This window comes from Pagrus major, chromosome 6 (assembly GCF_040436345.1).
Source record: "Pagrus major chromosome 6, Pma_NU_1.0".
NCBI lineage: Eukaryota > Metazoa > Chordata > Actinopteri > Spariformes > Sparidae > Pagrus > Pagrus major.
Window position 1 is genome coordinate 9,220,785 of NC_133220.1, and position 27,674 is coordinate 9,248,458.

Sequence of the window (27,674 nt, forward strand, 5' to 3'; positions counted from 1 at the left end):
CTTCTAATATGGAAAACTGGTGTGAGTTGCCTCAAAATGGAGACCCCCTGAGAGATGTGGAGCAACAAGTCCAATTGTTGGTTTATTGGTTAGTTGGTCTGTCAGCAGGATTACACAAAAACAACTGAACTGATATCCACACTACGGATGGAGGATGGATCCCTATTAACCCTATTAACTTTTGGTGCGGATCTGGATAAAGACACAGATCCAGATATTTTTCCTCACATTCTTTAACATTGTGAGATGGGGCGATTTTTGACATTTTCATTAATTTCTCAGGGAATAGTACATCGATCTTGATTTTAAAAAAATTGATGTATTTTTATGCAGATCCTACATCTGGTGAGCTTAAATTATGCAATTATAATTAAGCAGTTTGGGGTGGTTTAAAATTAGATATTGATATTGGACTGGGCTTGATTGAATTGTTGGGGAATATTGGTCCTTGGCTGAGGTATGCGCTCCACTGAGTGCCACTCTAGATAAAAGTACATTTGAAATCTTCTAACATGAGTAGCTAGTTTGAGTTGCTCCTAAATGGAGACCTCCTGAGAAATGTGGAAGAACAAGTCTAATTTTTGACTATTACATTAAGCAATGTCCTGATTAATCTTCAAATCACATCAAGGAGGCAGACAGTCACACTGCTTCCACTACTTGAAATACTACAGCAGCTCCAAAGTAACATTTTTCCAACATAAACAGGACGTGGAAATCTTATATAGCCCATCTGCTCCTGTTGTATGTCAATGCACAGCAATGATTTTTGGCTTAACGTCGAAGTCATGCTTATATACCCAGCATGAGGCTGCTGCAATGAGTGGCACACAATAGTAAGGATTATAAAAGATCATCTCCGCTTATAAAGTTCCTGACCCCAATTTACACATAAAACCTTCGAGGGGATGATGGTGGATGCAGATCGCATGATCAGGGTGATCTGTGTGAGTGAATCGAGGCTGCATTAAAAAATGAGAGGCATTAGTGACATTTGAGTAGGAGCACGGGGGAAGCAGCTCATCGTGTTTAAACCAGGAACTCCAGACAGTCGCTCAGACAATAACGACTCTGTTTTGCATCCACCCTAAAAGGGATACTTCATCTGTATGTCAGCACAGGAACTTTAGAGTGTGTTTGGCAGTGAGAGGGAGAGAAAGAATAAGAGAGCGAGGTGGGTGCCATTGTGTTTATCACAGACCAATTTTCTTAATTGCTGAAGATAACTCCATAAAGTTTATATAAAAATTAATAAATTCAAAAACCCTGTGCTGATTGGGTCGTGGCCCCTTTTTGCTTCATCCTCTTTATTTATTATCTCTTTTTAATTATCACCATCACTGTGCTCTTGTGTGTAAAAAGTAAATAAATGACTGCATTAAAGTACAGTCAATTATTCAAGCACAGTACACAGCTAAATGCACTCAACAATAATTAATTGTATACTCACATTATGTTCACTTTTACAGCCCACTGGGCCAAAAGATCTTGGCCTTTTAACCCAGATTTATATGCATGCGATGTGCACACTCTACTCCTCTCCTCCCTGCACAGACTGATCACATCCTGAAGGAAGAGATCCATATAATGTAACCATAAAAAACACATGGCTACTGAATGATTTATGAACATGATCAATTAGTTAACTAATTTCGACAATCCGTGTGCTAATTCCCTTCTGGGGAGTCATAATCAAATTCATACTGCATGCGCAGGTTATTTAAAGTCATCAGATGAAGCTCACTGTCCCACTACCCTGCAGGCTGCTTAACACACACTTTATCGCTAAGCTAATCTCACTCGCTCTGCTGTAGTGCTTGTCTGAATCTGTCTTTGTAAACAGGTTGCTCGGAATCGACAGTAGCATGAATGCGGTGTATGTGTGGCTTGCTGGCTGACGACCAGAGCAGCCTTGTCTCTGGGCTCTGTCAGTACTGAGCTCCAGGTGCACGCTGAGGCCTCCTGTCTGTCTGCCTGGCTGACCTACACTGGCACCCACCATATGTGCCGTTCTTAACACCTTCTGTCACTGTCACACTGCACACCATGTATACTGGTGGTCCCTGTCTGACTCTCCATCTCTCAGCCTCTTTATCTTTCAGCCTGCATCTCTCCAATGCTCTTGTGTATTTAGAGCTGAATTTTGCAGAAAATACAGCAGCCTGAATTAGCTTTTATTACTGTATTCTTGTAAAAGTGATTGAAAAGTATATTTTCTTACAGCTAAAATCATACATTTAATGACTTATCTGTTTTAAGTGGATGTCTTGGTCTTTAACTTACCAGAACTGCATCTACATAAGGATGTATGATAGCTACATTTTATTAAACTGTTTAAACATAACTAGCAGTAGTAAATAAATAATATTAGGATGTCTTTTTTGTGCATCAGTGAGCTGGATTCTGGTTCCTTTCATATCGTTTAAAATTACTCTGCATTAGATAAAGGCAGATAATCAACTAGGAAGCCATGTCATTGCCATGAATGTGCCATTGGACTGTACTTTTTTGAACTGGTGACAATGTCCCAAAGTCAACAGTGTAGTAGCCACACTTGGCTGGCTGCTGTATGGACACATTCTGGCAGTCCCACCTGGCTCTGCACCAGTGCTTTTCACACCACGGCCCAGTGGAGCAGCAAAGTCCCTGGTAGCCTGGTTACAGTGGACCTGGGCAATTTGGACAATAATTAAGTCATAAATCTTCCCCAGACCATATGAAAAGGCTGCGCCCGATTACACCCCCCCACCCTCTGAATAATGTGGTTCACTTCCACAATCAGCCAGTTCACCTGATAAGAAACCAATTCAGCCCCTCTGCTTCTCAATAGCATCAGCAGCAGACGCCACAGCTCACCTTGAGTTAATGAAATACCTAAACAAATATGTCCTCTGGAATCTAATACACCCAACCTCTATAGACTGCAATATGGCACACACACCGGGTATATGGAGATCTAGTTTATCTGCTGTGCACTGCTGAATTCTCTGGCAGAATACTGATGGTTTGCATTCAGGTAGGCGATAATCTCTCTTCGATGCACTGAAATTGATGATACAGCATCTGTACAGTAAGCTAGCAAAAATGAGATAACAATTATCTGTTTGTGTCTTCATAATTTAAAGTATAAAAATACAGTCTCGTCTGTATTGTATACAGTAAGTGTAGACTCACACACGGATGAAATATAGTGATGACTACAACTTCCCAAGCAGCTCTTTATCAGAACCGTGTCATCTAAATATTATTGAAAGCTGAAATACATACTTGGACATGCCAACCGCGAGCCGTTTGTTAGTCCAGACATTGGGCAATTTTAACATAAGTATTTACTAAGTGGATTTATGCATGACAAAATTAAAATGGATTGCTCCTCACAAATACGCTCTTATGCAGAGATTACAGTACATGTTTCTAAATATTTACACCCTGTAACTGTCAGCTTTAACTGTTACATAGCTAACTGAATCAAGTGACAAAACTCAAGTTGCTAATACACAGTATGACCACTTTCGTGAAGAATAAAATAGATAATGTGGACCACAGTCGACATATTTAGGCATTAAGGCAGACATAAATAAAACAAAGCAAGACCTTTCCAAAATAAATCATTTATGCCTATATAACTGTAACGCTACAGCAACCTTCTGTTTACATATTTCATTGCTCTTGATTAGACAGTGTTATAGATGTTTCTATTTACAAACTAGAAGGGCACTCAGTCGTGCCCATAAGTCCGCCAAGGCCCAACAAGCCCTCCATTCCACACCAAAAGTTAATGGGGTCTATTCTGGGCCGGCACCAATCCTCAATCCAAGTTTCGTGGAAATCCATTTAGTTTTTGTGTAATCCTGCTGACAAACCAACCAACCGACATTCAAAACAGACACGGCTTGGTTGAGGTAATTACTGTTTTTACTAGCTAAGATATTACTTATGTTGTAATGGTGAAGCCTGATTTAGTAAATCAATAGTTTGAAACTAGGCGGTAGTTATAGGAAAACGTAGCAATGGATTTATGAATGTCTGCAATTTTTGGATGCATAAATCTCCTTGTCTGTGTTTGTAGCCTGTCTATGCAGCCATGTGTCTCAGACTGCGTGAAGACAAAATAGCAGGATGTGGTACTGTGAAGTCGATTAGGACAAAATCACATACTGCCTCTTAGCTGTCAAAACAATTTGATTAAACTTCACGGTGGTTTCAGCAACAATTTTCCCTTCATATCGTACTGAATGTATCACTCACCAGTCACCTAGTACTGGTCATCTTACCAGCACTTTGTAAGCTGTAAAGAATTAATGTAGTGACTCTATACGTTCAGTGCAGCAGATTTTCTTTAGTAGTGAAAAGGGAATGAAGACGGCTAAGCATTAAGGAAAAGTTTACTTGTCAGTGAAGTCACTCACTGCTTAGAGGGCCTAACGATGCACACCTGTTTTCACTCTTTCTGACTCAGCAGAAGATCACAAACAGAGCATAGCCAGAAAAACACAATACATCACCACATTAATGGTTCCCTGTCTAACATTTTCTAATAAAACTGCACAACTGAAACAAGCCTGGGTTCTCTTATTCGTAAAACCTGACTTATAAGTTAACATTTGAACTGAAACAATGGAGTGAAATAATGACTGAACACAAAAAAATATGATAACGTTAGGGAAAAAGGCAAAGTATACAATGAAATGCATTAAAATATCCAGTCATTTTGACTGTTTAAGTCGTAACTCTTGACCTTAAAACAAGTTAAAGCTTTGGGGTGCGATCAGCTTATTAATTTTCAATGAGAGTTTAACTTATTTTCAGTATTTTCAAATGCTATGTATAAGTTTTGAAGTAAGGAACACGATAAAGCCGCTCAAAGCAAGAATATTTTATACCAAATGTTTAACATAGATGTTTGTAATGCATCAGTGCATTAATACATTTAAATCTGACCCATCTCCACATGGTGTTACCCTACGTGTCAGACTGGTCTGGTGTCACCCCTCTCTCACCTGTCAGATCCAGTTAAATCATTGTAACACCTAGACACACTGGTTTTCACCCTCAGCAGCTTAGAAACAGCATCCGATTTGTGACTGTCTCAGTCCCTCCGCTCTCCGAATGCCATGCAAAGAGCAACATTTTATAGACAGAGCAAAGTCAGAATAGATGGCTTACTTGTGAGTCATTATTATAAAAAGGCTGGGAGGTGCTGCGAGGCTTTAGCGTATTCTACACAATGCAAGTTTGGGGGAATTAGTCATATGCTTATAAAACGGGCTCAAATGCCATTCAGCACGCCATCTCCTTTTGTGTGGCATTACAGTGTGTAATCAAGCGCCGCACTTTCCAGGGCAATCACGTCCTTTATCGCGAAGGAACTGTCGCCAACCACCTACAGAGTGGGAGGATAAGCCCTGTGGGTAATAGAGTGTGGTGGGTGCTTGATTGGGGATGGTGAGTGAGAAGTTTCGCTCACATCTTACACCACTCTCCTCCCCTGCCTCCACCCTTCGCACCAACAAGTCCTAGCTGAGGACGGCAGTTATCCACACAAGAAATGAGACACACTTTCACGCCACTTACATTTACTTATTTATTTGTCGCTCTCATGGAAAGCTCCAGTCTCTGGCCACAAATCAGGCCTACTAAGAGACTGACTGACACACACATATCTGTATTATGCACGGATATGTTTTGTTTATCCCCATCTAACGCTCTCATTCTCAGCGTAAGAAGGAGGCAGAGAATTGCCTGAGGTAATTAGGGGTGACATGATGTTTATGTAACCTCCAAGCCTCACAAACCAGATGCAATTATGGACTCCTGGTGCCTGTGACCCCAGCCCTGTAGCGTAGCACCGCAAAACTACAAGCCCGTGTCCCAGGGGTGCGCCTGGTTTTGCAGGGTGATGGGGGAAGGTGGGAGAGTGGAGTGGGGGCGAGCAAGAGTTGAGTTCTTTTCACAGCTCCCTCTGACGGGAGCCCTCGCTGCCTAATTCAAAGTGACGGGCACTTCAGTGGAGAGGGCGCAGAGCCCCCCAATTTCCGCCAGGACCCCACGGCAGGGGAAGCAGAGAAGCCAAGGGCTGGGGTGGCAGACTTATTGTGGCCCAGTGAGAAAGAGTGGGGCAGGGGCCTCATTACAACGCTTAACTGCACTCACAGGCCCTCATTAACCCACCACACCAGTGACTCAAATCAAAACAGACAATAAAAAGAGGTCGCCGTTTGAATACAGGCCTCCATTTTAGCATGACGTAGAGTTTCAGTATTGCTTTATGGAGCGTTTACAGAAACGGATTTCTGTAAACACTGAAGTTTGCTACGACAAGTCAGATTTACGCATAGAAATCACCTCTTAAATGTCTTCATCCAACTTGTATACAGTTCCTATTTGACGACTACCATGCATGCATCTGGACATCTGGGAATTCCAGAGGAAAGTAATGAGAGAGTGAGGGTGTAGTTAAACAAAACCCAATATGTCCGCTGTAATAAAACAGCAGTAACTAAGCGCTTTAGGTAGCTCAGTCATAGAAGACTGCACTGAGTGCAGACGGACAGATGATGAGAGATGACAGGCACTTACGTATGCTGCTAATGGGATGCAAAGCCAGTGCAAAGATAAGCCCGGCCTGTATCCCCCTGCTCATCAGTGCTCGGGGGAGAAAACCTTGGCACGCCAAATGATGCGTTTCATAAAGACAATTAAAGAGCAAATCAATGCTGCTCCCTCTGTGAAATAATTACACATGCAGCCAACTTCAACCACAAACCACAGAGTGGAAGGCATGCAAACCTCCAAGAGTTGCAGAGGAGATTGAAGGAGATTTTGAGGTATATTTCTAGAAGATCGTACAGATTAAAAAAGTTACCCCAGTCACCAACATGTTTTTCATTAGGCCTCAGAGCATACAGCGTGTATATAGCTGTATAACTACAGTATATACTACACAAAAAGTGCGTTTTTTAATTTTTTTTTTAATCTAACACTACAATCAAGTGGGTGGATGAAAATATGGCTGTAATCACTGAACAGTAGATGAAGTGGAGAGACAGCAGCCTGCTCTCAACTCCACAGTCTGAAAAACACGATGATGAGGTCACAGTGTAAAGACCAACAGGCCATCACATTCTGTCTGTCACACCATCAACGGCACTCTCCTCCCCATTTTAGAGCTCTTAATCTGCATACATCACCATACAGGAGAGGGAAGAAACTTACTTAGTGGAGGTCTATGTACAGTGCATTATGTGCTTGTAGAGGAACGAGTGTGATGAAGAGGTACTGTACAGGGGGACAAAGGAGCAGCACAGAAATAGACGTGGAAGAGAAGAGAAGAGAAGAGAAGAGAAGAGAAGAGAAGAGAAGAGAAGAGAAGAGAAGAGAAGAGAAGAGAAGAGAAGAGAAGAGAAGAGGAAACCACACAGGGAATATAAAGTGTAGAAAAAGACAGATGGGCCCACTTACCAGCCTGGTTAGTGGTAATGTTGACTGAGGCGTACTGAGGGGAGTAGGGGCTCTGATCTGACACCCCGTTGACAGCCTGCACCTCGAACGTGTACTGCGTGTGGGCCAACAGGTCACTGATGTAGACCCGGGACTCTGTCAGGCCCAGCTGACGGGGCAAGAACTGAACGTTGTCCCCGCAGCGAGTGCAGCCTCCCCGGCCTCCGCCGCAGCTTTTGCAGATGATGTTGAAGACCACGTCCTCGCGGCCCCCCGAATCCCGAGGAGGCATCCACTCCAGCATGACAGAGGTTTCATTCACGCTGGAGATGACAGTCTGTGGAGCTGAAGGGACGGCTGCAAAACACAAGAGACAGTCTGTAGTTAGCCTTTGAGTGATTAAAGCAATGCATAGATATTTTGAGAAATAAGCTGTTTGATCTTATTGTTCTGTCAGTTGATTTCCAGAAACAAGTACATAAAGTTTGATGCAATAAGACAGCCATTTGATGGCACTAGTCGATCAGGATCTGCAACAACAATCACAAAAAAACTTATTTAGTCCTTAGGCTGGCTTTCCACCAAATTGCACTGAAAGTTTTCCCAGGTTTTTAAATGTGTACTGAAATATTTTTTTACCTCTTATCAAAAGTGAAAACAACCTGTAAACAACTATTTACACATCCAGCAGTACGGACAAACATTATTGTCATTATTACTATTATTATTATTATTATTGTTATTGTTATTGTTGTTATTATTATTATAATGGGAACTCGTCCTTCTAAGTCTCATATTCACTCTTCTTTTAGCTCTGTTTTTGGTCTCCATGAACTCTTTGGGGAAATATAATGCTGCTATTAGCTGCTAAATGCTCCCCACTGTTCACTATCTAGTCACCAGCTGACTCTGTCTGCCTGGTGGTGCTGGGCAGGTACAGTACTGTGGATTTATCATAGCTCCAATTTAGTAACAGCAGCCTGAAGCTGTAAACAAGGCTGATGAGAGCAGTGAGAGTAAACCATAAACAGTTTAGTTGCAGGTTGTTAAACCAAAACAATTTGCAGAGGGACACTAAAACGCTCCACACAGCTGAGGGGAACAGTTTGGAGATAACTGTGGGTTTGTCACCAGAAGCAACTCCTTTCACAGTCACAGTCATGTGATGTGATCCATTGTTAATATAAACATCTTGATTATAGCTGCATTAAGATATCCTGCTGAATAGACAAAATGTACAGAAAACTGTGAAGAGTTAACAATCTAACAATAGGCTGAAAATGTGATTATGTAAATTTAATTTGCAGTAGCATTCTGTAGTTTTCACCGGGATTTTTTTGCTAAAAAGGATGAAAAAAGATCTCTTACACAGAAAGTAGAGCTACAACTAACAGTTGCCAATTATTTTCCAGATGAATTGATCAATTTAGTCTATAAGTCTATGTCAAAATGTGAAAAATGAGCCCAAACTGACATCTTACATCATAAATGACAGCAAAGGCAGCAATTCTTAACTTTTGGCTTTTGATTGTCAAAGTAATCGGCAATCATTTTCTTTTGCTACACAAGCTGATTAATCGCTTGGTAAAAAGAAGGTTAGAAGGAGAGAAATGTGAAAAATATCATCCTGTCACTCATATGAGCCACAACTTCAAGGACGTTATATTTTTGCATCAACTAAATTCCACAGAACTGTTCTAACTTTATGATGGATGCTATGTTGCGTACTTGATGGTGTAGAAGGCATAATTACCAACTCCACAACTTAAATAACCCCTACACATGACAGGAGATACTGTAGCCTGTCTGAGGTCTGAGTCTGTGTTCCAAGCTGGCAGTGTTTCTTCCCTCAGGACGCCCATTTGCATTCTCTCATTTTCCACGCTGGTGTCCACTTTGTCAAGTGTTTTCTTAACATCTATTCTTGACAATTTTCTCATGGTGCATCGTATAGAGTTACTGCAGCGGAGAGAGACATACTGTTTCTCCTGTTGAGACATTCTTAGCAGCTACACATTACGGGGTGGAAACTTTCCACATGGTGCTACATGTTGAGTGACAGGCCAAACAAACAAACACTGAGAACTGTTTATCTTTTACAACCATGTGCACCTAATTATGGAAGACGAACCCTCCAGGACTAATGAGATAAACAAGTCTGCTCCGCCCACAACATCCTAAATCTCAATCGATCACTTCTTATTTAACCTCCTTTTAATTGGCAGCAATTAACAGATCTCCGGCTCTGGAAGGAAGCCCATTTGAGTGCTCTTCTTGGTGTCTCTCATACATGGAAACATAACTCCTCCTTGGCATCTCCTTCCTGGGGAGGAGGACTAATATCCCCCCCATTAGCCAGCGGGCCGCTCTGATGGGCCCATTCCCTTGCTTTAATCAGGCCGGGCCCTGCTGCGCTTAATACGGGTGACGTGACGCTGCTGCTTTCTCATTCACAACAGCTGCTCGACTCCCAGAGCTGGGCTTATGCAAATCTCCTTTGTTGGAGACCATCAAATCTTTTCCCTCCTCTCTTCCTTTCAACAGGCAGAGAGGCAGAGTGAGGAAAAAACACTACCAAAACGTTGAAAGGGGCTTTTTTTCTCGCTCACCCCCGTTTTGTTTTAGTTAGACCACACTCTATGCACCGATTCTCCGGCTTTCTCAGATACACGCAACCCCTATCCCTCTCGCTCTCTCTCAAACTCCCTCTCCTTCTTCATTCCTTTCTACGAGTCTTTCCCTCATGCTTCACCCCACCCCCCCTCGCTCACTCTTCCTTTGGTCTATCCTTCCGACTCTCTCCGCTCTCTCTTTCGCTCAACCCCGGTGTCAGCTTCAAATTCAAATTCAAATTCAAACAGCTTCATTGGCATGACAAGAGAGAGTCTCGCCTGGGCTCATTCTCCGTGCCTGCCCCTTCACAAAGCTACTCGCCCTGGCCCAGTAACCTCTGGTCCGGCTTGGAGTACGGGGCTGTGTGATGTTGAGGAGGGGCAGCCGAGCCTTGTGTGTTGGGTCAGATCTGTGGACAGCCACACTATGGGCATGTCAGCGTCGTGTTCGTGTGAGGGACGGCTCTGACAGGGTTTCTCTGTTTGGAGTTACACAGACTACCACTGTCCTTTGATCCCGTGGCTCATCTGCTTGCGGGTGTGAAATGTGTATGTGTCAAAAAGTTCATATTTGAAACCAAAGGCTTTCGTGTGTGTGTGTTCGTGTGAAGTGCAAGTTAAAGTTCATATATAACAGCATCAATTCTATACGTACTTGTGCAAGGCATCTGGAGAGGATCTGAGTCGGTGCGGTAGTATCCGTTGCGGCAAACACAGTTAATGGCGCCTTCACTGGTGGTACGGCTGTTGATTGGACACTGCAAACAGGCTTCATCTCCTTGAGTCGGCTTGAAAAAGCCAGATGCACAGGCTGAAAGACAGAGGAGGATACATGAGAATTTAGATTAAAACATTTAAAAAAAACGTTTGTAGTTTGACAGCATCAAGACGTGTGAGACAAAAATACTTCAATACTGTAAATGCACGAGGGTTTCAACTATAATTTTTTGACTAATTGCTTAATTGTTTAAAGTCTAAAACCTGACCGATACTCAATCTATGACTGATACTAGTATCAGGGAATCAAAAATTCTGATAGATACATCGGCCAATATACACAAATCTTGTGTAATGATCCCTCAAATATGGTTTTCAAACGCTTGTGACAAAGATCTGTAACGGAGGCAGGATATGTCACAGTTTAAAGAAAATAGAGTAACAATGTCATAATCCTAATCATCAAAATCATCCAAGCCCAAGGTGACGTCTCAAAATTGTTTGCTTTTCAACAATCCAAAACTCAAATATACTGAACACATAAAACTATCAAATAGAACAATTTGTGTTCAACTAATTTCTGTCTATCTGAGTCTTAAATTTATCATTTTAACTGAAATAGTTGTCAACTATTTTAATAATCACAAACTATTTAATTAAAATGTTTTTCTGATTAATCGGTTTGAGTAATTTTTTAAAAAAAGAAAGTCAAATTTCTTTGATTAAAGATTCTTAAATGTGAATATTTTCTGGTTTTGTTACTCCTCTATGACAGTAAACTTTGTCTTTGGGAAGTATGAGGAAAGAACTAATCACTTAATCGAGAAAATAATCTACAGATTAGTCAACACTGAAAAAACTCATTCGTTGCAGAGCAAGTGTTATCTTTACAATAGGCAGCAGAGTGAATGCAGAAGCCTGTACTGTATATTTTTCATCTGAAAAGCAGACAGAAATGTAAATGTTGATATTCTTTCCATTATGTCATATTTCTTTATGCAACATTTAACGGTTATTTGGTTTCATCTTGCGTTACAACAGAAGCCACCAAGTGACCACAACACAACACAACCCAGAAAACACACAGACCACGAGTCCAACATGTAAATATACATCAGTGCAACCGATATATAAATACACATCAGTGAAGCGTTGCATGTGAGGCAACTCTCTGCAGACATGGCAACATGGCAACATGTTGTAAGTTTGCTCTGAATTATTCACCACGCTCTAGTTGCCTGAGAAATGTCTGAAGTGCCCTGCTTTCTGTTAAAAGCCCTTTTATGGAGCTCTCTTTGGTAACCTGGGAGGAAAGTTACAACCATGATAGAGACGAAGATGAACCTACACACCGCAGCAGCCATTAAATCCTGCATTTGTGTACCTGCCTGCATGTAGGTGAATCACAGGCTGTATATGGGGTGAATCTGTTTGTACATTGCCATAAGCATCCGTCATCGCAGCGATAAACAAACTAACATAGCTGTCTGAGAAATCCCCTTATCCTCTCCTGAGTCACATTCCGCCTAAACCTTTACTGCTAAAAAATAACCTTTTTTCCAGCGTTTGCACCTGTACCCTGTCGAGCGAGAGCTTTTTTTTTAAATCGTGGGCCAAAGCAGCTACGGTTTTGCTTCAGGTAATCCAGCTCCCACCTGCCCCACTGATAAAGGAGAAAATACAGGAGGTGTTGAGACAGAGGTGTTGGAAGTACAGAAACATGAAAAATTCACACACGGGACGCACTGCATATCTGAAGTTAAAACCCCTCAGGTCTGTCAGGGCTGTTGTTTTTATAGTAACAGTGCAAAAAGCATGATAATTTATTAAGTCTGGTGAAAGCAAACACAATAAAGCAGCTTTTCCGTCAAATTTAGGGTTCTTTTACTTGTTTCCAGGGGAATATATTTTTTAAATCCACGATCATAGCATATTTTGACATCTGTATTTATTTCTTGTGGTTGTACTATTAAAAAACAATTTGTCCCACATTATGGGAACACATTTTTCCCAATTTCCTGTGCTTTTCTAAACACTCACTATAACATGGCTGCAGTTTTGTACATTGTAAAGTAATAAAAACACAGCCACTACTTCTTTCTGAAGCTGTACGGGCAATTACAGCTCAACTGTAGCATCTGGAATTATGGAAACATCTACAGCTGCAACTTCGATTTAAAGGCCTTCAAATCACAAGAAGAATTAGTCAGGGTCCAATCTCTGTGTTTATATTAGAGACACACATCACTGAACTCACAGATCCTACAGGCCAGGGATTAATGCTTTTTTCCCTCTTGTAACTCAAACTTCATCACTCAGCGCCATCACCTTCTAAATCTGACCATTATAGCAGTGATTCAAAAACTGTGGCAGATGCAGACGCCTTCTTAAAACAGAAAGAATGGGACAGTGTATGCTTAAGATGTATTGTCACAGTATTTCAAAGTTTACTTTCAAACTTAATAAACTTTTAATATGTTTTACTACTAAGTGTGGAAAGGAATGGATGTAGCTATGTTAAGACAATGCAATAAGATCTTCTTCATCAGAAGATAGTAGAAGTGGCAAACCAGAAAAGAAAACAAAAAACAAAACAAAAAAACAGTTGTTAGAAAACCACCAATAAACCTCAAAGAAGAAGAAGAAACAAAACAGTCGCCTTGGCTACAAGTGAAGATAGGAATCTGAAGGTGGGACTCAAGAACGTGCCAACAATGGACACAGCTTCTTCTTCTCTCGGAAAGGAAACAGCTAAGCTGGTCAGTCATGTGAGTTTAACTTATTTAGAAAAGGCATTTTCATCTCCCATAAAGCACATTAACTCCTTGCTGAAAAAGGCAAAAACCACCTCAAGCAAAATTGAGAGTTTTTTTCAATTTGGTGCCATTTCCATCAACTATATCTAATGCAGTACTTCAAAAAATAAAAATACGTTAATGGAAACACGGCTGATAACATCATCGTATTCATGTAAAGTTGAAAGCAGCTTTACCAATACAGTGTGTTTAAAAGAGTTTTTTTTTTTACGCCAAGGAGGCACCTCTGTCCGTTTGTTGGTTGGTTGGTGGGTTGATTTGTCAGCAGGACTACACAGAGGCTACTGAATGGATTTTGGCGAAACTTGGGCTGAGGACCAGTCTCAGCCCAGAATAGACTCAATTAACTTTTGGTGCAGATCCAGATAAAGGGACAGCATTTCAGTCAATTAAAAAAGGCATATTTAGGTGGCTTGTATCTATTAGTGACTACAATTTGATGCAAATCCAGATAAAAATGTTTTCATACGAACGTGGTGTTTTTTTCAGTCGCTGCTTGGTAACAAGATACGGTTTCTGGATGAGGCTTGATTAAATTAAAGGGGACTGTTAGGCCTTGGCAAATGTATATACTCAGTGCCATTCTAGTCTTTAAATTAAATGCACATTATGTCAAGTATATTTGACCTCAGTCATCTTTGTTATACAGTATTATCACAAACGTCAGTGGCAGAGTTATTCCAAAATAAAGCCAGTAATCTTAAAGATCTCCTCACTAACTATTAGCTTTGACATGTTTTTCTTCTGCCATGATTGATGGAGGAAAAGGTTTTGGGTACAGAGCGAAACATGAGGCCTGGACATTCACACTGCCAGTCAACGGGGTCTGTGAATGAGGCCCAGGCAACAGCTATGTGGGGGAATCGGGATCGAACCTTGGCGGCGCAGGGAGGTCTATGGGAGCACGACGCTCAGAGTAACACCAAAGGAAACAGCATAAAGAGGTAGTGAAGGGGGGAATGAGAGAGGAGAAGTGCAAAGATGGGGAACAAAGAGACGAGAGGGGAGAGGTGGGGAATGGCTGCGTTTGGGAGTTTTTCAGCCAAAGGAATTCGGTGTGTTACTGTGCCCACAGTGAATGTATGTGCTGCAACAGTATGCAGGCTGTGCATAACAATCAGAACAATGACTTTAAAATCTGCACGGGGAGCAAAATGAAAGAACACAATTGATTAGCACCAATAAAGCCCCATGACGCCTTGCTGCCACAATGATTTTTATTTAAATATTCTGTGAGTTGTTGGATGGCTCATGAATATGTAATGTAATTTTTTTCCACCAAACTTCATCTACTGCCAGTCTGTTGCAAATATTATTAAAGGAATTAAAACATGTTTCTACTTTTGATCAGTCTGCTTCGGTTAAAATTTGAATATCGTATAAATATCGTGGCCCAATATCTTTCTATTGTTGTATTATTACTTGTGCTTTATCAACTGTTGTTATTTGGCTTTGTTTTAGTTTGACACTTTTTAGACATTTTGCATGTCTATAAAACAGTGTATAAAAACCCTTCATTGTCTTTTAACAAACAAACAAACATAGACATATTTTAAAGGGGCAATATGTAGTTCTTGGAGAAGAAATTCAAACTCAGAATTTTAATATTTGCAATATAATAAAGTATGAAGCTAGAAAGGTGGCAGGGTCCGCCAACTATAAACAAAGTAAAACAGTATGAAATTGTGTTGTCCTTTAAGGTCAGTTTGTTCATTCAGTTTATTCAGTCATGAAACAAGAAGAGTTTGTTTATTTAGTTTGTTTAGGAACAAAAAAAATTAGTCAACGAAGATCTTTCTCTTCTGATTAAAATTTCTTCCACATAATAGAGCACCTTCAAACAACATCTTTCCTAAATTATCCAGCTTGTTGGTTTTGTTTCATCCAACATGTTCTAGATGGGTTTGCCCTTAAATATAAAAGTAAAAGTAAACAGGACTGACATTGACGATATCATATGTAACATTTACGCATTTAAATGTGAATGAATGACTAGATTTTTGCTGGAGCCCAAGCTACTTTACGTCTTTTGTTTTCATTGTTTTGATTCAGAGACCCCTAGTGTCAGAAATGATATACTGTGCTCTTAAATATGGTACATATTTTCAAGAAAAGGTATTTTTTTGTTGCGGGGCATTTGTGGCGTTGCCCTCTGTGATAAAGCCTTCTTTTCATCCGGTACCACAGAAAGTTAAAACAATCCATTAAAAAATATTCTCTAAAGCCATCCAGTTCAAGAGGACACAGCATTATATGTCTTGGCATGCCTCTGCCCTGCCACGGTCATTATTTTGGGGAAATATTTGGGGAATTTCCACTTTATACCCGGATGACAGATTTTAGGAGTTGCAAAGTTGTCTGGTGTCAGATGTAGCGAAGCAGCGACGTGGAGAGCAGTGATTAAAAAACAGATCAGAGCTTTAATTCCCTACCTCCCTGCCTGCCCAGATTGCTGCTGTTGAGCTGTTTGATCACCATCCTGGCAGTCTTGCTCAACATGCCAGAGCTAAAGGCTGTTTTTTTGGATGTTTTCTCAAACTTCAGATATCCTTCCTGGCAAGAGGAGTTAATTACTGCGAGAATATTCACTGACAACAGCTCCTCTGTTGTTCCTGCGTCCTATACTTAAAATGATACTATTAATATCATTAATATCATCAAGCAAACATGTCTCGTTTTAATATCGGATCTCTGGGGACAGTGAACGTGGATTCTGGAACAGAATGAAACGTGGCAATAAGTCAAAAACAAAGGCCACACAGAAAAGCTTAAAGAGAATTTATAAACACTTCAGACTCAATTTAGTGGTCGCCGTGTCAAAAGGTCCAGATCACCTCAAATTGGTTCCAGAGACACTGCAGGCACACGACTTAGATCTTACATTTGAAAAAACAAATGAAATCTTCTGCCATTGTGTTGACATAGTTTTGTTTCTAATGTTGTTTGATTTAAAAACTAAGTATTACATTACTTTAATCTATGTTTTAAAACTCAATATGAATAAGATCTCCCGTGCACACTTTCCAAACCCCCAGCTGCTTGCCTCTGTCTATGTTTATGACTTTTAATAATATATAGTGACATAAAGGCTTTAATTAGGGGTTTTCACTAGACTCACTGAATAAAAATAGTACAGCAAGAGCTGTGAGGGGTACGTCGCTGCGCCAGGGTGCTAGTCAGTTTTTACAGCAGGTAATTTGCTGGTTGTTTCAAAGGTTTCCTGAATATTACAGCCGGAGAGATTTATGGCACATTGAAGACGAGACCTGCAGCAAAAAACCATCTGAATCCTACGAAGTGTGTGCGTCTGTGCGGGGCTATTTATGTGTGTGAGGGAGAAGAGAATCACACAAAGAGAGAGAAGAAAGACACAAGCAGACAGAAAGACAGAGAAAGGCAGGGAGTGTTGTTTTCAGCTGCGATGCGGACATGACCAGCTAGACTGGTGACACTCCCTGACCAAATCCCCAGTCACACATACATAGACCATAGAGAGGACAAACAAAGACTGGGCATTTGACATTTCCATCATGCCTGCCTTGGCACTGTTGTACACAACCAGACAATCAACTGGCTGATACCAGGTAATCCAGCCAGAGGCCACACCTATTGAGAAAAAGAGAAAAAAACCAACCCCAACACACATCCAGTCTCTTTCACCCACCATCTCTCATCTACACCAGCCGACAGAGAGACTCTTTGTCCAGCAGTCTGGGGCATCACAGCAACAACAGCACCCCCCTCCACCCCCCTCTTCCCCTGTTCCCCCTTTTCAGGTTCGAACCCACCCTCCCCCCAAAACTGCTTTATTTAATGAACACACCATTAAAGAAGAGACAAGAGAGACAAAGACAGGCAAGGTGTGTGTGTGTGTTGGTGTTCATGTGTGTGCGTGTGTGTGTGTGGTGTTCAGGGTGTAAAGGGAATAAAGCTGGAGGGGTTAAAAAAAATCAGAGGTGCTAGGTTTTGTGAGCACAGCAGGAAAAAGTGCTGAAAGCGGTGAAAACGGCGAGCGTCAGAGGGATTGTGTGTGCGCTCGGATGCTGGGTATTTCCCCCGTATTCCATTGTGACCAAAGAGGCCGCTACAGTGAGCAATGTACAAGTTTGGGCCTCTATTTGCTTTGGTGCTGCCTGTAAAAACTATTTATGTGATTCACTGCAGGGACAGATCAGAGGCTATCGTTAAGAGATGTGTTTCTTTTTTACGAGCTAGACCACTGTTCCTCAGAGGAGAAAATTACATTAAGCAACCTGTTGGTTTCTGCAGTATAACTTTCTTTCTCATTACCTCTTCTATCCTGCAACCACAACTACAGACCATCAGCCTTTGAACTGCTCACTTCTAAGTAGAGCGTAACCTTGTGAAACGACAGTCATGGCCACAGATTAACCAGAGGAGAGCAGCCACGAGTTGTGTGTCTGTTCCTGGGAGTGAGGACAAGCCAGCCGGTCCACCCTCTGCCACAACACTTCCATGGGGAACACTAGCTCGCACTGTTTGCAACACAGGGTCCCCGCAATTCAATTAGGAACGCGGTCCTCCTCGCCGTCTAATTCAATCAGGCTTGTGTGAAAGCTATTAGACAACTGGCATTCGCTGCACCCCACACACACTGGCACACAAATGAGATATTCATTTCTCCCTCTAGGTTTCCATGTCTGGTGCAATTAACAGGTCTGGGACTCTGCGTGGCTCCTCACACTGTCAGCCGGGCCAGTGGCAGCAAGCGAGGGTGACTACTGATGACCTACAAGGTGTAAATCAGGCTACTCTCAAACTCAAGGAGAGCACAGGGTCATTTAAATGGGTTATTTTCTAAGAAACTCCCGTCTCATGTGTTCAACATTTATAACGCCGAGCAGGGCAGCCAACCCTGTATTACCAAATCACTAAAAATAACTTGAAAAAAGGACAGAGGCACTTTCCTGGACTCACCCAATGAAAGAAAAAGCATTACAACCAGTTATTTTAATGATTAGGTGCCACTTCTAACTCCATTAACTTTAGTAGTAAATCCCACCCTTCAAGCTTTGGAAATATGCCCCATTCAACTCAGCGACTCAGAGACTCAGCCAGAATTCAGATTTTCACTTCCAACACCTCCAACACTTTACACACGTGTCTTTGTAGACATATTTTACACAAGCATTCATGCAAACCTTTGTGGGAGTGTATGAATGACTGCCTCTAAACAGATAAGCAGTGCAACAAATGATTATTTTGATCGATTAATCTGCGGAATATTTCTCAAATGATTCATTGTTTAGTCTATCAAATGTCAAAACTTGCAAATCATCAATCAAATCATTATTCAACGAGTACGATGAGTCATCAAGTGTTTGTTCATACAGTCAATTGTATAAAGTACCCTTTTATAGTTCTCCTAAAAGGGTTAGGGTTCTGGCAACATGATTTGGTACCGAGCTCCATTCTGTAATGGCTCTGTAAATTACAGCAGATTTCAGGGAATTTTGTCCTCGGTCTAGGCGGGAGCAGATATTCCAAACTGGCCTGTTTGGTCTGATCGTTTCTGATGTATAATACTTGGTCAGAAAAATACTGTGGTTCGTTATTTTGTTATGACATTCCTGAAGAAGATCAGAAGACTGGCTTTTACTTGTGGAAAATGCTAATCAAACTTGTGCCCAAGGTGACGTCTTCAAATGGCTTCTTTGGTCCAACCCGCAGTCCAAAGACTCTTCATTTACTGTCAAAAATGATGAAGAACAGCAGCAATTTTTTTCATTTCAGAATCTTGAAGCAGCAAATGGTCGATATTTTTTTAATCAAGATTAAAAAGATGAATCTATTCTTAAAAGAGTTCTTCTTTCGATCGACTGGGTTTATCCCTAAAAGAATATGGAGATATTTTTAGGCTGTATAGTTCTTAATATTTTTAAATCTCATCTGAAGCGCATAAGAAATGCATGATATTGGACAAAAATGACAGAAGAATTAAGCACTCTAGAATGATGGTGGTGATCTAGGGGAGTGACAAAATTGATCAAGAATGATTGTAGTTCACTTAGCATGCAGAGCCTGAATATCACTCACTAGCGACAAACTCTCACATAGCCAAGAACCTTTACATTGGACTCAATTGAGTAATATTAGTCTTCTCTTGTAGAGTCTTATTTTTGTATCCAGCAGCAAAATATAGCATATCCTGCGATGTGACTGTTGCGCATGTGCACATTGCGATGTCAATGTTGAATCAATATATTGTAAAGCCCTACTGGGGCCGAGTATTGGTGCTTTAACAAAATATTACCACAATGATGGTTGGTAACGGCGAGTATGAGAACAATCTGGTAAGTTCAGAAAATCACATCACAACACTTATGCAATATCCAAAATCTAAGACGATATATACAGTCTCATATCACAATAACGATATACAATCAATATATTGCCCAGCCACATGATAAACTAATCAATTATTCAACTAATTGCTGTAGCTCTGGTACAGAAAGCGACTTCTGTCGTGTGTCGTGGTGTATGGGAGTACAGGGTTATGATTGGGAAGTGACTTTTCGCTCCGTGTCCCTCAGCATTTTGCTCTAAGCTGCATCTCCTCTGCAGTTGTCAGTGAGCTCACATCCCCAATCCCCCCACCCAGCAGGCTCCTCTGAGACAGATTAGGAGCCAAAGTGAGCAGCAGATTAGCTGAAAATGTGGGACACCTGGGAAATGAGCTCTGAGGGCACAGGCTCCTGGGGAGGGCTCAGGCTCAAGGAACACACACACAAACAAGACATGTTGTGTGCACACACCCCAGGAAACAGAAAAAGAGACAGGACATTGCTTCACACATGCCATACACACACACACATGCACCAAGAGCTCATTTAATTCCATCTTCTTCCGATACATATACATCAACACATAAATAAGCAGAGACCATAAAGAAGAAAGCTGCTAATAAACCCCATCTGGCTGCTGCCCAGAGGACAATTTCAGCTGGGGCTTAACCTCATATATGTGGCACATATACAAGGCTCACCATCATAAGGCTCGGTATTTACAAGGACAAAAAGAAGTGTGGAGCTCTGTTCAGAATGTCAGTGGCAGCTAAAAATACTCTGTAAGGGAAATATTAGTCATGTAACAACTGGTGTAAATTAATTTCCTGCTAACTGACCTTATTTCTCATTATCTCTTTAACTTTGGCCATAAATAACACCAGCGAGCAACATGGCATAGATACAGTGTGAAATATTTGTTATACACATAAATATTACAATTAATTGTGTGCTCTTTATAGAAACATACAAAAGGAAGAACTGTAGCCCACTTTTGCTTGATATTGCACATACATACATGTATGCAACCAAGGCTGCAATTTATTCCCCTATATTTTTTTAGATTAATCTATTACAGGTCCAGTGTGAAGGATTTAGTGGCATCTAGAGGTGAGGTTTCAGATTGCAACCAACTGAACACCCCTCGTCTCAACCTCCCCTAAAGTGGCTGCTTAGAAACAGGCTTTCTCTAGAGCCAGTGTTTGGTTTGTCCATTCTGGGCTCCTACATGGAGCAACATGACAGACTCTGTGGAAGAGGACCCACTTTGTTGATAGGAAAGGCTTGTTCTAAGTTAATCAAAACACAACAATTCTTAGCTTCTTTAGGTGATTACACACTAACAAAAACACAACTATGAATATTAAAGTCCATTTCTACCCCTAAATCCCCTTAAATCCTACACATTAGGGGAGTCAGTTGTGGTTAATTTTGTTTTCAACAGCCTGAAACCATTAAATGGCAACTAACAGTTAATTATTGAGGGGAAAAAAAACCCCAAATGATGTGAAAAATACGAGGCACTTTTCCTTTTAGTCCACTGCTCCATTGACTGAATTGTGTTAGCTTCTCAGTGACGTGTTCTGGACAGAGAGGGTCTGATTGAGGACCACACTAGTCTTGCATAGCCAGACCTATTTCACACTTAGTTGTACTGATGAGAGGAGCACAAAGGACCTCATCTCCCAGTCAGCACTGATGAAGTTACAGGTTGTTGTGAAGTTAACTGTCTTTTGTGACAGCTGTCCAGCAGTCGCTTGTCAGCGCTAACATTAGCTTGTCTGCCCTGGCTAGCTTGACTTTTAGCTCATTCTTCTTCTTCTCAAAATGTCTTCCATGTGTTCAGTCACAGTAGCCGTTGATGGCATGACGAGATACCAAACTAGCTCTTTGAATCCCTCAAACACTACAACACTGACTGGCAGCATATCACCTCAGACCAGTGCATCTCACTTTCTCCCCCCAGCCGGCAGTGATGTGATCTTTGAGTGTGAGCCATCCCTGCCAAAGCAGCAGGGTGTTTGTACTTAATGTGGTAAGGCAAAGTGCTATAGTACTACTTAACTTGAGAGTAGCCTCACACATTTTACAATGACCCTCTAATATGAAGTCTTTAAAGATGTCAGAAAATGGAGGAAAATGGCCACTATAGTTTCACAAACCTAAACATGATGTCTTCTGCTTGCTCTGTTCAACCAACAGTCTATAACTCAAAGATATTTTATTTACATGAAATTAAAGAGAGAAAAGCAGCAAATCTTCAAATTTGAGTAGTTGGAATTGTGTTTAAAATGAGGCATTTTTGCCACTCAAATGCCTTAAATGATTAGTCAAACAATTATTTTTTTGTCGACTGACTAATAAGTTAATAACTCCAGTCATATATCAGCACTTTGGTGTGTTATAGTACATTAAAGTACACATACACGCAGTGCACCACTTCCCGAACACTCAGGCTGTCTGGGGATAGTGCGTCATTCCCATGTGGCAAACGTTAACTCTCTTGATTCAAACAACACTGGCAGAGTGGCCCTCTGTTCAAGACCACAACGCTCTCATGATGATCATCAGGTCATAAATACCAAAGGGGAAAAAAAAATCAGTGAAAACTATCTTAACCACAGTATTTCCATACTGTCTGATAACTACCATCTGTCAATGGAGGAGGAAGCAGAGATGAAAGGGGAGTATCACTGGAGCCATGCAAGCAGCACAGTAATAACGTCTGGAATTTTCACTGCGCTCCCTTTTTTTTTCTTCTTTTCCCACTTTTTTTTTCAGCACGGGGGAAAAAAGAGGCACAAATGTGGAATGGTGAAATTACAGGCATCTGAGCCAACACATATACTCACAGGGTAGGAATATGAACAAGGCTAGAGGGTGGGCGTTTGAGGGGAATAAAGCGGAAAGGGTCATTTCATGCAGGCAGATCACTTGACAGCTTGCTCTCCAGAGGATGGAGGGGTCCAATCAGGTTGCTGGTGGACCCCTTCGGTACACTGGGCTACAGATGGCTGGGGTGTGGCAGGAGGTAGGTCCCATTGTCGGCATTAATCTCCATTTAAGATGGCTTGTCAACCTTCACGATCCACATCACACTGGAACCAGCTACAGTGTATTCCATTATTTGTAATGACAGATCATTACGAGGGTTGGGGAAATGTCACTTAATGCAGATAATGGTATATGATTTGAAATTATGACACAGACCTCCATAAATTGGCCACCAAATGAGCCTCTGTGCTCAGAAGGGGTAATTAATTCAGTCAAATTCTGTAGCTGCTTGCATGAGGGGATATTAGCAGATGCTGCATGGTGTTCAGTGGTTACAAAATAGCCTAATTCAAATTAATTCAGCTCAATAATTTTGTAAAAAGATTAAGAATTAATTGCTTTGCGGCCCTAATTCAGGATGGCTCGGTTAAACCATATCACATCACATGAGTTTTAAAATAGTATCTCTGTTTACACAAAAACAGCCTCCGCTGCTGTTTAACCTCCCACCACCCACCACCAGTGATGTCCTATATCGCTGTAAGAGCGCATACTGTGGCATAAAGTTTTTCTTTGGCAAACAAAGGCAGCCTGGCCTTACTTAACATCGCGTGCAAGCAGAAACAAGACACACTGAACTTTCACTGTCATGTGACACCAAGCATCAGTTATTGTGCTCGTAGGGCTACAGTGTTCCTGACAGTGGGAAGAGGAAAAAAGTACACCTGTCTTTTCATGTACAGCAGCGCCTGAAGGGGCGTACACCGTTTCGAATTTGAAACAGGTAGGAAATGAGGAGACTTAGGAGCGATCAGATGTCAAGAGCGTTAAGTTGTCATTGTTGCGTCCAACAAAAGGACGTGGGCAGACTCCACCCACCCTCACCCTCATGGGAACAGATCACCTGCTGCACCACAGGATGCAAAAACACAGACTCCACCTATGACAAGATTGTACAGTGAGTTCTCCCCCCTCGAAAAACATCCTATTTCACCCCTGTGGATGTTCTCTCACATACATTCCACCCAACACATGCTCTGTACCAAGGCTCTGTAAGCCTGTGATTCATAAAGTTATTTTAAGGTGTTTGCAGCGGAGGACTGTGTTTACAGTGCGCTCTCATTTAGACACACAGATCGATGTGTCTGAACTCTTTATGAGTTTTGACTGGGGCTGTCAGTGCCTCGGCCTCCCAAACCCCCAAATGTGCCCTTTTCTCAAGGACAGCTAGTTGCTAGGGCAACAAGAGCCATTGCCATGTAAGGCAGCTTCCCCAGTCCGTTCCGCAGGCTGCACCCGGACCTTACAGCCCTGATCACAGCCTCAGACTGCTGATGACAGTGGGACAGGGCGGAGGAGGGAGGGTGTGTAGAAGTGGAGGATAAGGGGTGGAAAAGGTCGGGGAAGGAGAGAAGCGGGACGAATGGAGGATAACTAACCTCGGTGACCTGCTGAAGACATACAGTGGATAGGTGTAGAATTCACATTATTGTCTTGGTAGAGATAAGAAGCAACCCGGGATGAATTGCGCTGCCCTGTCCGTGAAATAAACAACCCGTTAAAGTTTCCTCACTGTTTCGGAATTCATAAAATATCATCTGCTTCATGCTGATTTCAATCTCCCGTATCTAGTTCAACAGCCAGCATTTCTGTCCGACACAACAGCCACAGTGGCTGCTACCCTGGCCACAGGTGAGAGGAAAGCAGGGAGAGGGGTGGCGGTGGCGGTGGTAGCGGCAGTGGTGGTTGTTGGGCGAGGGAGGGGTGGTCCTTTGTGCCTGGAGGCAGATGTAGGAAATAGCTGACAGAGGCAATCACTAGTCTGTATGTGTGTGTCTTTCTGTGTGTCTGTGTTTGTAAAGGACAGCACAGGGAGCAAAAGAGAGCAAGACAGAGTGAGGGAGAAAGAGAGGGGAGGAGGGGGAAGGAGGGGGGACTCGACTAGAATTCAAACAAAGGCAGCAAGCGGCAGCTCCGAGCTCGGTGACAGAGGCTCCCTAAGGTGCAGTCTAGCTGATGGACAGGTGGCATAAAGGGGCTGCGTGTTGTCCAGTCAGTGGGGACAAGGGGGGTGTCACAGGAAAGGAGGAGGGGGATAGGAGGGGATGGAGGAAGGAAGGGAGAAAGAAGGGGGGTGGCATTGCAAGGAGCAGCTGGTGCTGAATCCTGTCACTGTCCCTGTGTAACCCTCCAATGCACACATACAACAACACATAATACACACAGACACACACAACTCAAACAAAGCACAAAAGATAAACAGTACCCTGAGCTGGACTGTGAGTATCAGATTTTATATCTGCAGCCATCTCTCCCTGGAGTGTATTTATTAAAGATTATATCTACTCTTCTGACCACAAGCATTTAATGAGGCAGCAGGGAGTCTGAGTGAATCCTATTATCCATCTCATCTCAAAGAGAAAAAAAACAACAGCTGTAATACGCCTATTTCGCACGCATGCATGCATGTAAGACACACACATGCTTGGAAGCCTACACTTAAGAATCACATTACTTAAGTATGAAACAAAGAGGAAACCCATCTCTCTGCAACCAGTTTTATTGTGTCATGCTCTCTCAGTTGCGCAAGAGGACACATTTTGAAACAGCAAACAAAACATCTTAATATCAACTTTATTAACTGTGCCACAACTTCCAAAGTGCTCAGAATAAAAGTAGGTGAAAGAGTGCCACCCAGGCAGTGGTAAATTCTCTGATCATGTGGCCTGAATCAGGCTTGCTTGTCAAATGGATAATCAGCTAATTCAAGCCATGGCATGCCACTGTAGACTTAAACCACTAAAACAGGATTTCAGCTGACATCAGGACTCAAAAAAGATGCAACCGGAAGGATTAAAATCAGACATTTGCTCAAACACAAACACAAACACACACACACACGCGCGCACGCACACACACACACACACACACACAGAAAACCTCACCCCTGCACCATTACACCTGCGTCTGTAAAGGCTGGCATTGTTGGGAGGACATTCATTTGAAGGCTTTAATGGCTGCTATTTAGAGGTGGAATACATTAAATAGCCCAATCATGGCTGAACAGTGAGGTGGTGGCCCCGGCAAATTTATACTGAGTGAATAGATCGACTAATTAGCCTTTAAATATGTCATTGATTCATCTAAAACAAGGGATCCCTGAGCTATTCCGCGTCTTCTCCTCCTCTATGACTACATCCTTAACCCTGATAAAGGAGGGGCTTGGCTGGCTGCTCTCCCTTCCATTTGTCCTAATCAATGGAGGCTGCTCAGTCCAGACCCAGGGGGTCAGGGAAATTAAGTACCCAGCTCACACAGAGAGAGACCGGGCCAATGCTGGGGCACTGGGGGAGATAGGCAAGCCCTCTGTTACCTTGGCAACTCTACCACTGCTGAGTTTCCCCCCCCAATATATTCCTACAAACCAACTCTTCTGCCCTTGTTAGGTTGGTTTGCTTCAAAATGGCTGCTCTCTAAGAATATTGCTTTGTATGCAGTACAGTCATTTCTCACCATGGAAACTCCTTGCAAACAAATTCAAATTATTGATTTAGACATACACAGCACTGGCATGTGTAATAAATTACTTTCTACAGCTGAAGACACTTTCAAATGCTGCATATTCTTATCATTAATTTTTCGAGGGGCCACTTTCTGCTTGGGAACAGTCCCTCATGTTACACCAGGTGTTGGCAATCTGGACCTCCACAACTGGGATTTGAGGGAGGGAGGAAGGAACGATTTCTTTTTCTGTATATTTTGGATTTTCTTTTTTCCTGCCAGGCCCACAAAAAGATTAACATCAGCCTTAATGCGACGCTGTAAAGTTATTCCACCATTAAAGCCAAAATGAAAACTTAATGTAGTGAACTGACTTGACAGTTTTAATTGTTTGTTTTGTCACACCCCTGCTATTAGCTTAGTGGTTGTAACCACAGTCGATTTAAAGCTGTTGTTTCATTCACAGACTTGTTCGGGAAAAGCTCTTCATCTAAGTTTCTGGCTCAACTACTGACGGGAATTCTGATCCATACTTAAGACGTGGTGGAGAGTCTCTGGTGAGGCCTCCACGTCAGTCATTCTCAGTTAGGAAGGATTAGTCGTATGACTGAACGAGTCATATATGTCACACACATGCACATATAACCTTAATGCAACCCACCTAGCCTGAAGGCATAGCTTTCCCCTTGGCACGGCTCGGTACATTCCAGTTCTGCATATCTGACATATTCATACAGGCCGGCGCATATCATCTTTGACGTTAATGCTGAGGTGCTGAAAAGGTCATTGTAAAAATATAATGGTCGAGTTGATGTCTGCCTTCTGGGGAAAGCTACTGTATTTACTCATATTGTAAGCTGACAGTCATGTGAGTTATACAATCTATATGTGTCTGTGCCCTCTGTAGACCAGCAGAAGATAGATAGATCTAGATAGACTAGTAGATAGACTATTGAATGCACATATACATTCACCTATATGGTAAATACACGGTCATCTGATTCTTTGGCCAATATGGTCGCCAAATGTAAGGGAAGGTATTACAGAAGTTGAGGCAGCTTGGAATGAGTGAGGGCCTGCAAAACGGAGACTGGCAGATTAGTCTTGGGTTCCTGGAGGCAGCAGGATTATCCCAAAGAGGCTAGTGGGGGTCATGTCAGTTGCACTCAGACTAAAATCCCCATCCGTAGCAGACCTGGATGGAATGCCATGTGCAAAAAATCTTTACACGTGTTTAAACCTGACTGTAGTTCCAGATAGGTGTTTGGTTTTTTTTAAAGAAAAAAGCC

The 27,674-nt window shown here is 42.0% G+C and overlaps 1 protein-coding gene across 1 annotated transcript in view; it reads right to left on the minus strand.

Annotated features, from left to right (window-relative positions):
• Positions 1-27,674, minus strand: part of ephb2b (eph receptor B2b) — a 130,212-nt gene that overhangs the window by 28,394 nt on the left and 74,144 nt on the right. The window contains exons 4-5 of the mRNA XM_073468127.1: positions 10,708-10,863; positions 7,462-7,797 (exon numbers count right to left, since the gene is read on the minus strand). Of these exons, the coding sequence (XP_073324228.1) occupies positions 7,462-7,797; positions 10,708-10,863 (492 nt within the window). The remainder of the gene's footprint in view (positions 1-7,461; positions 7,798-10,707; positions 10,864-27,674) is intronic.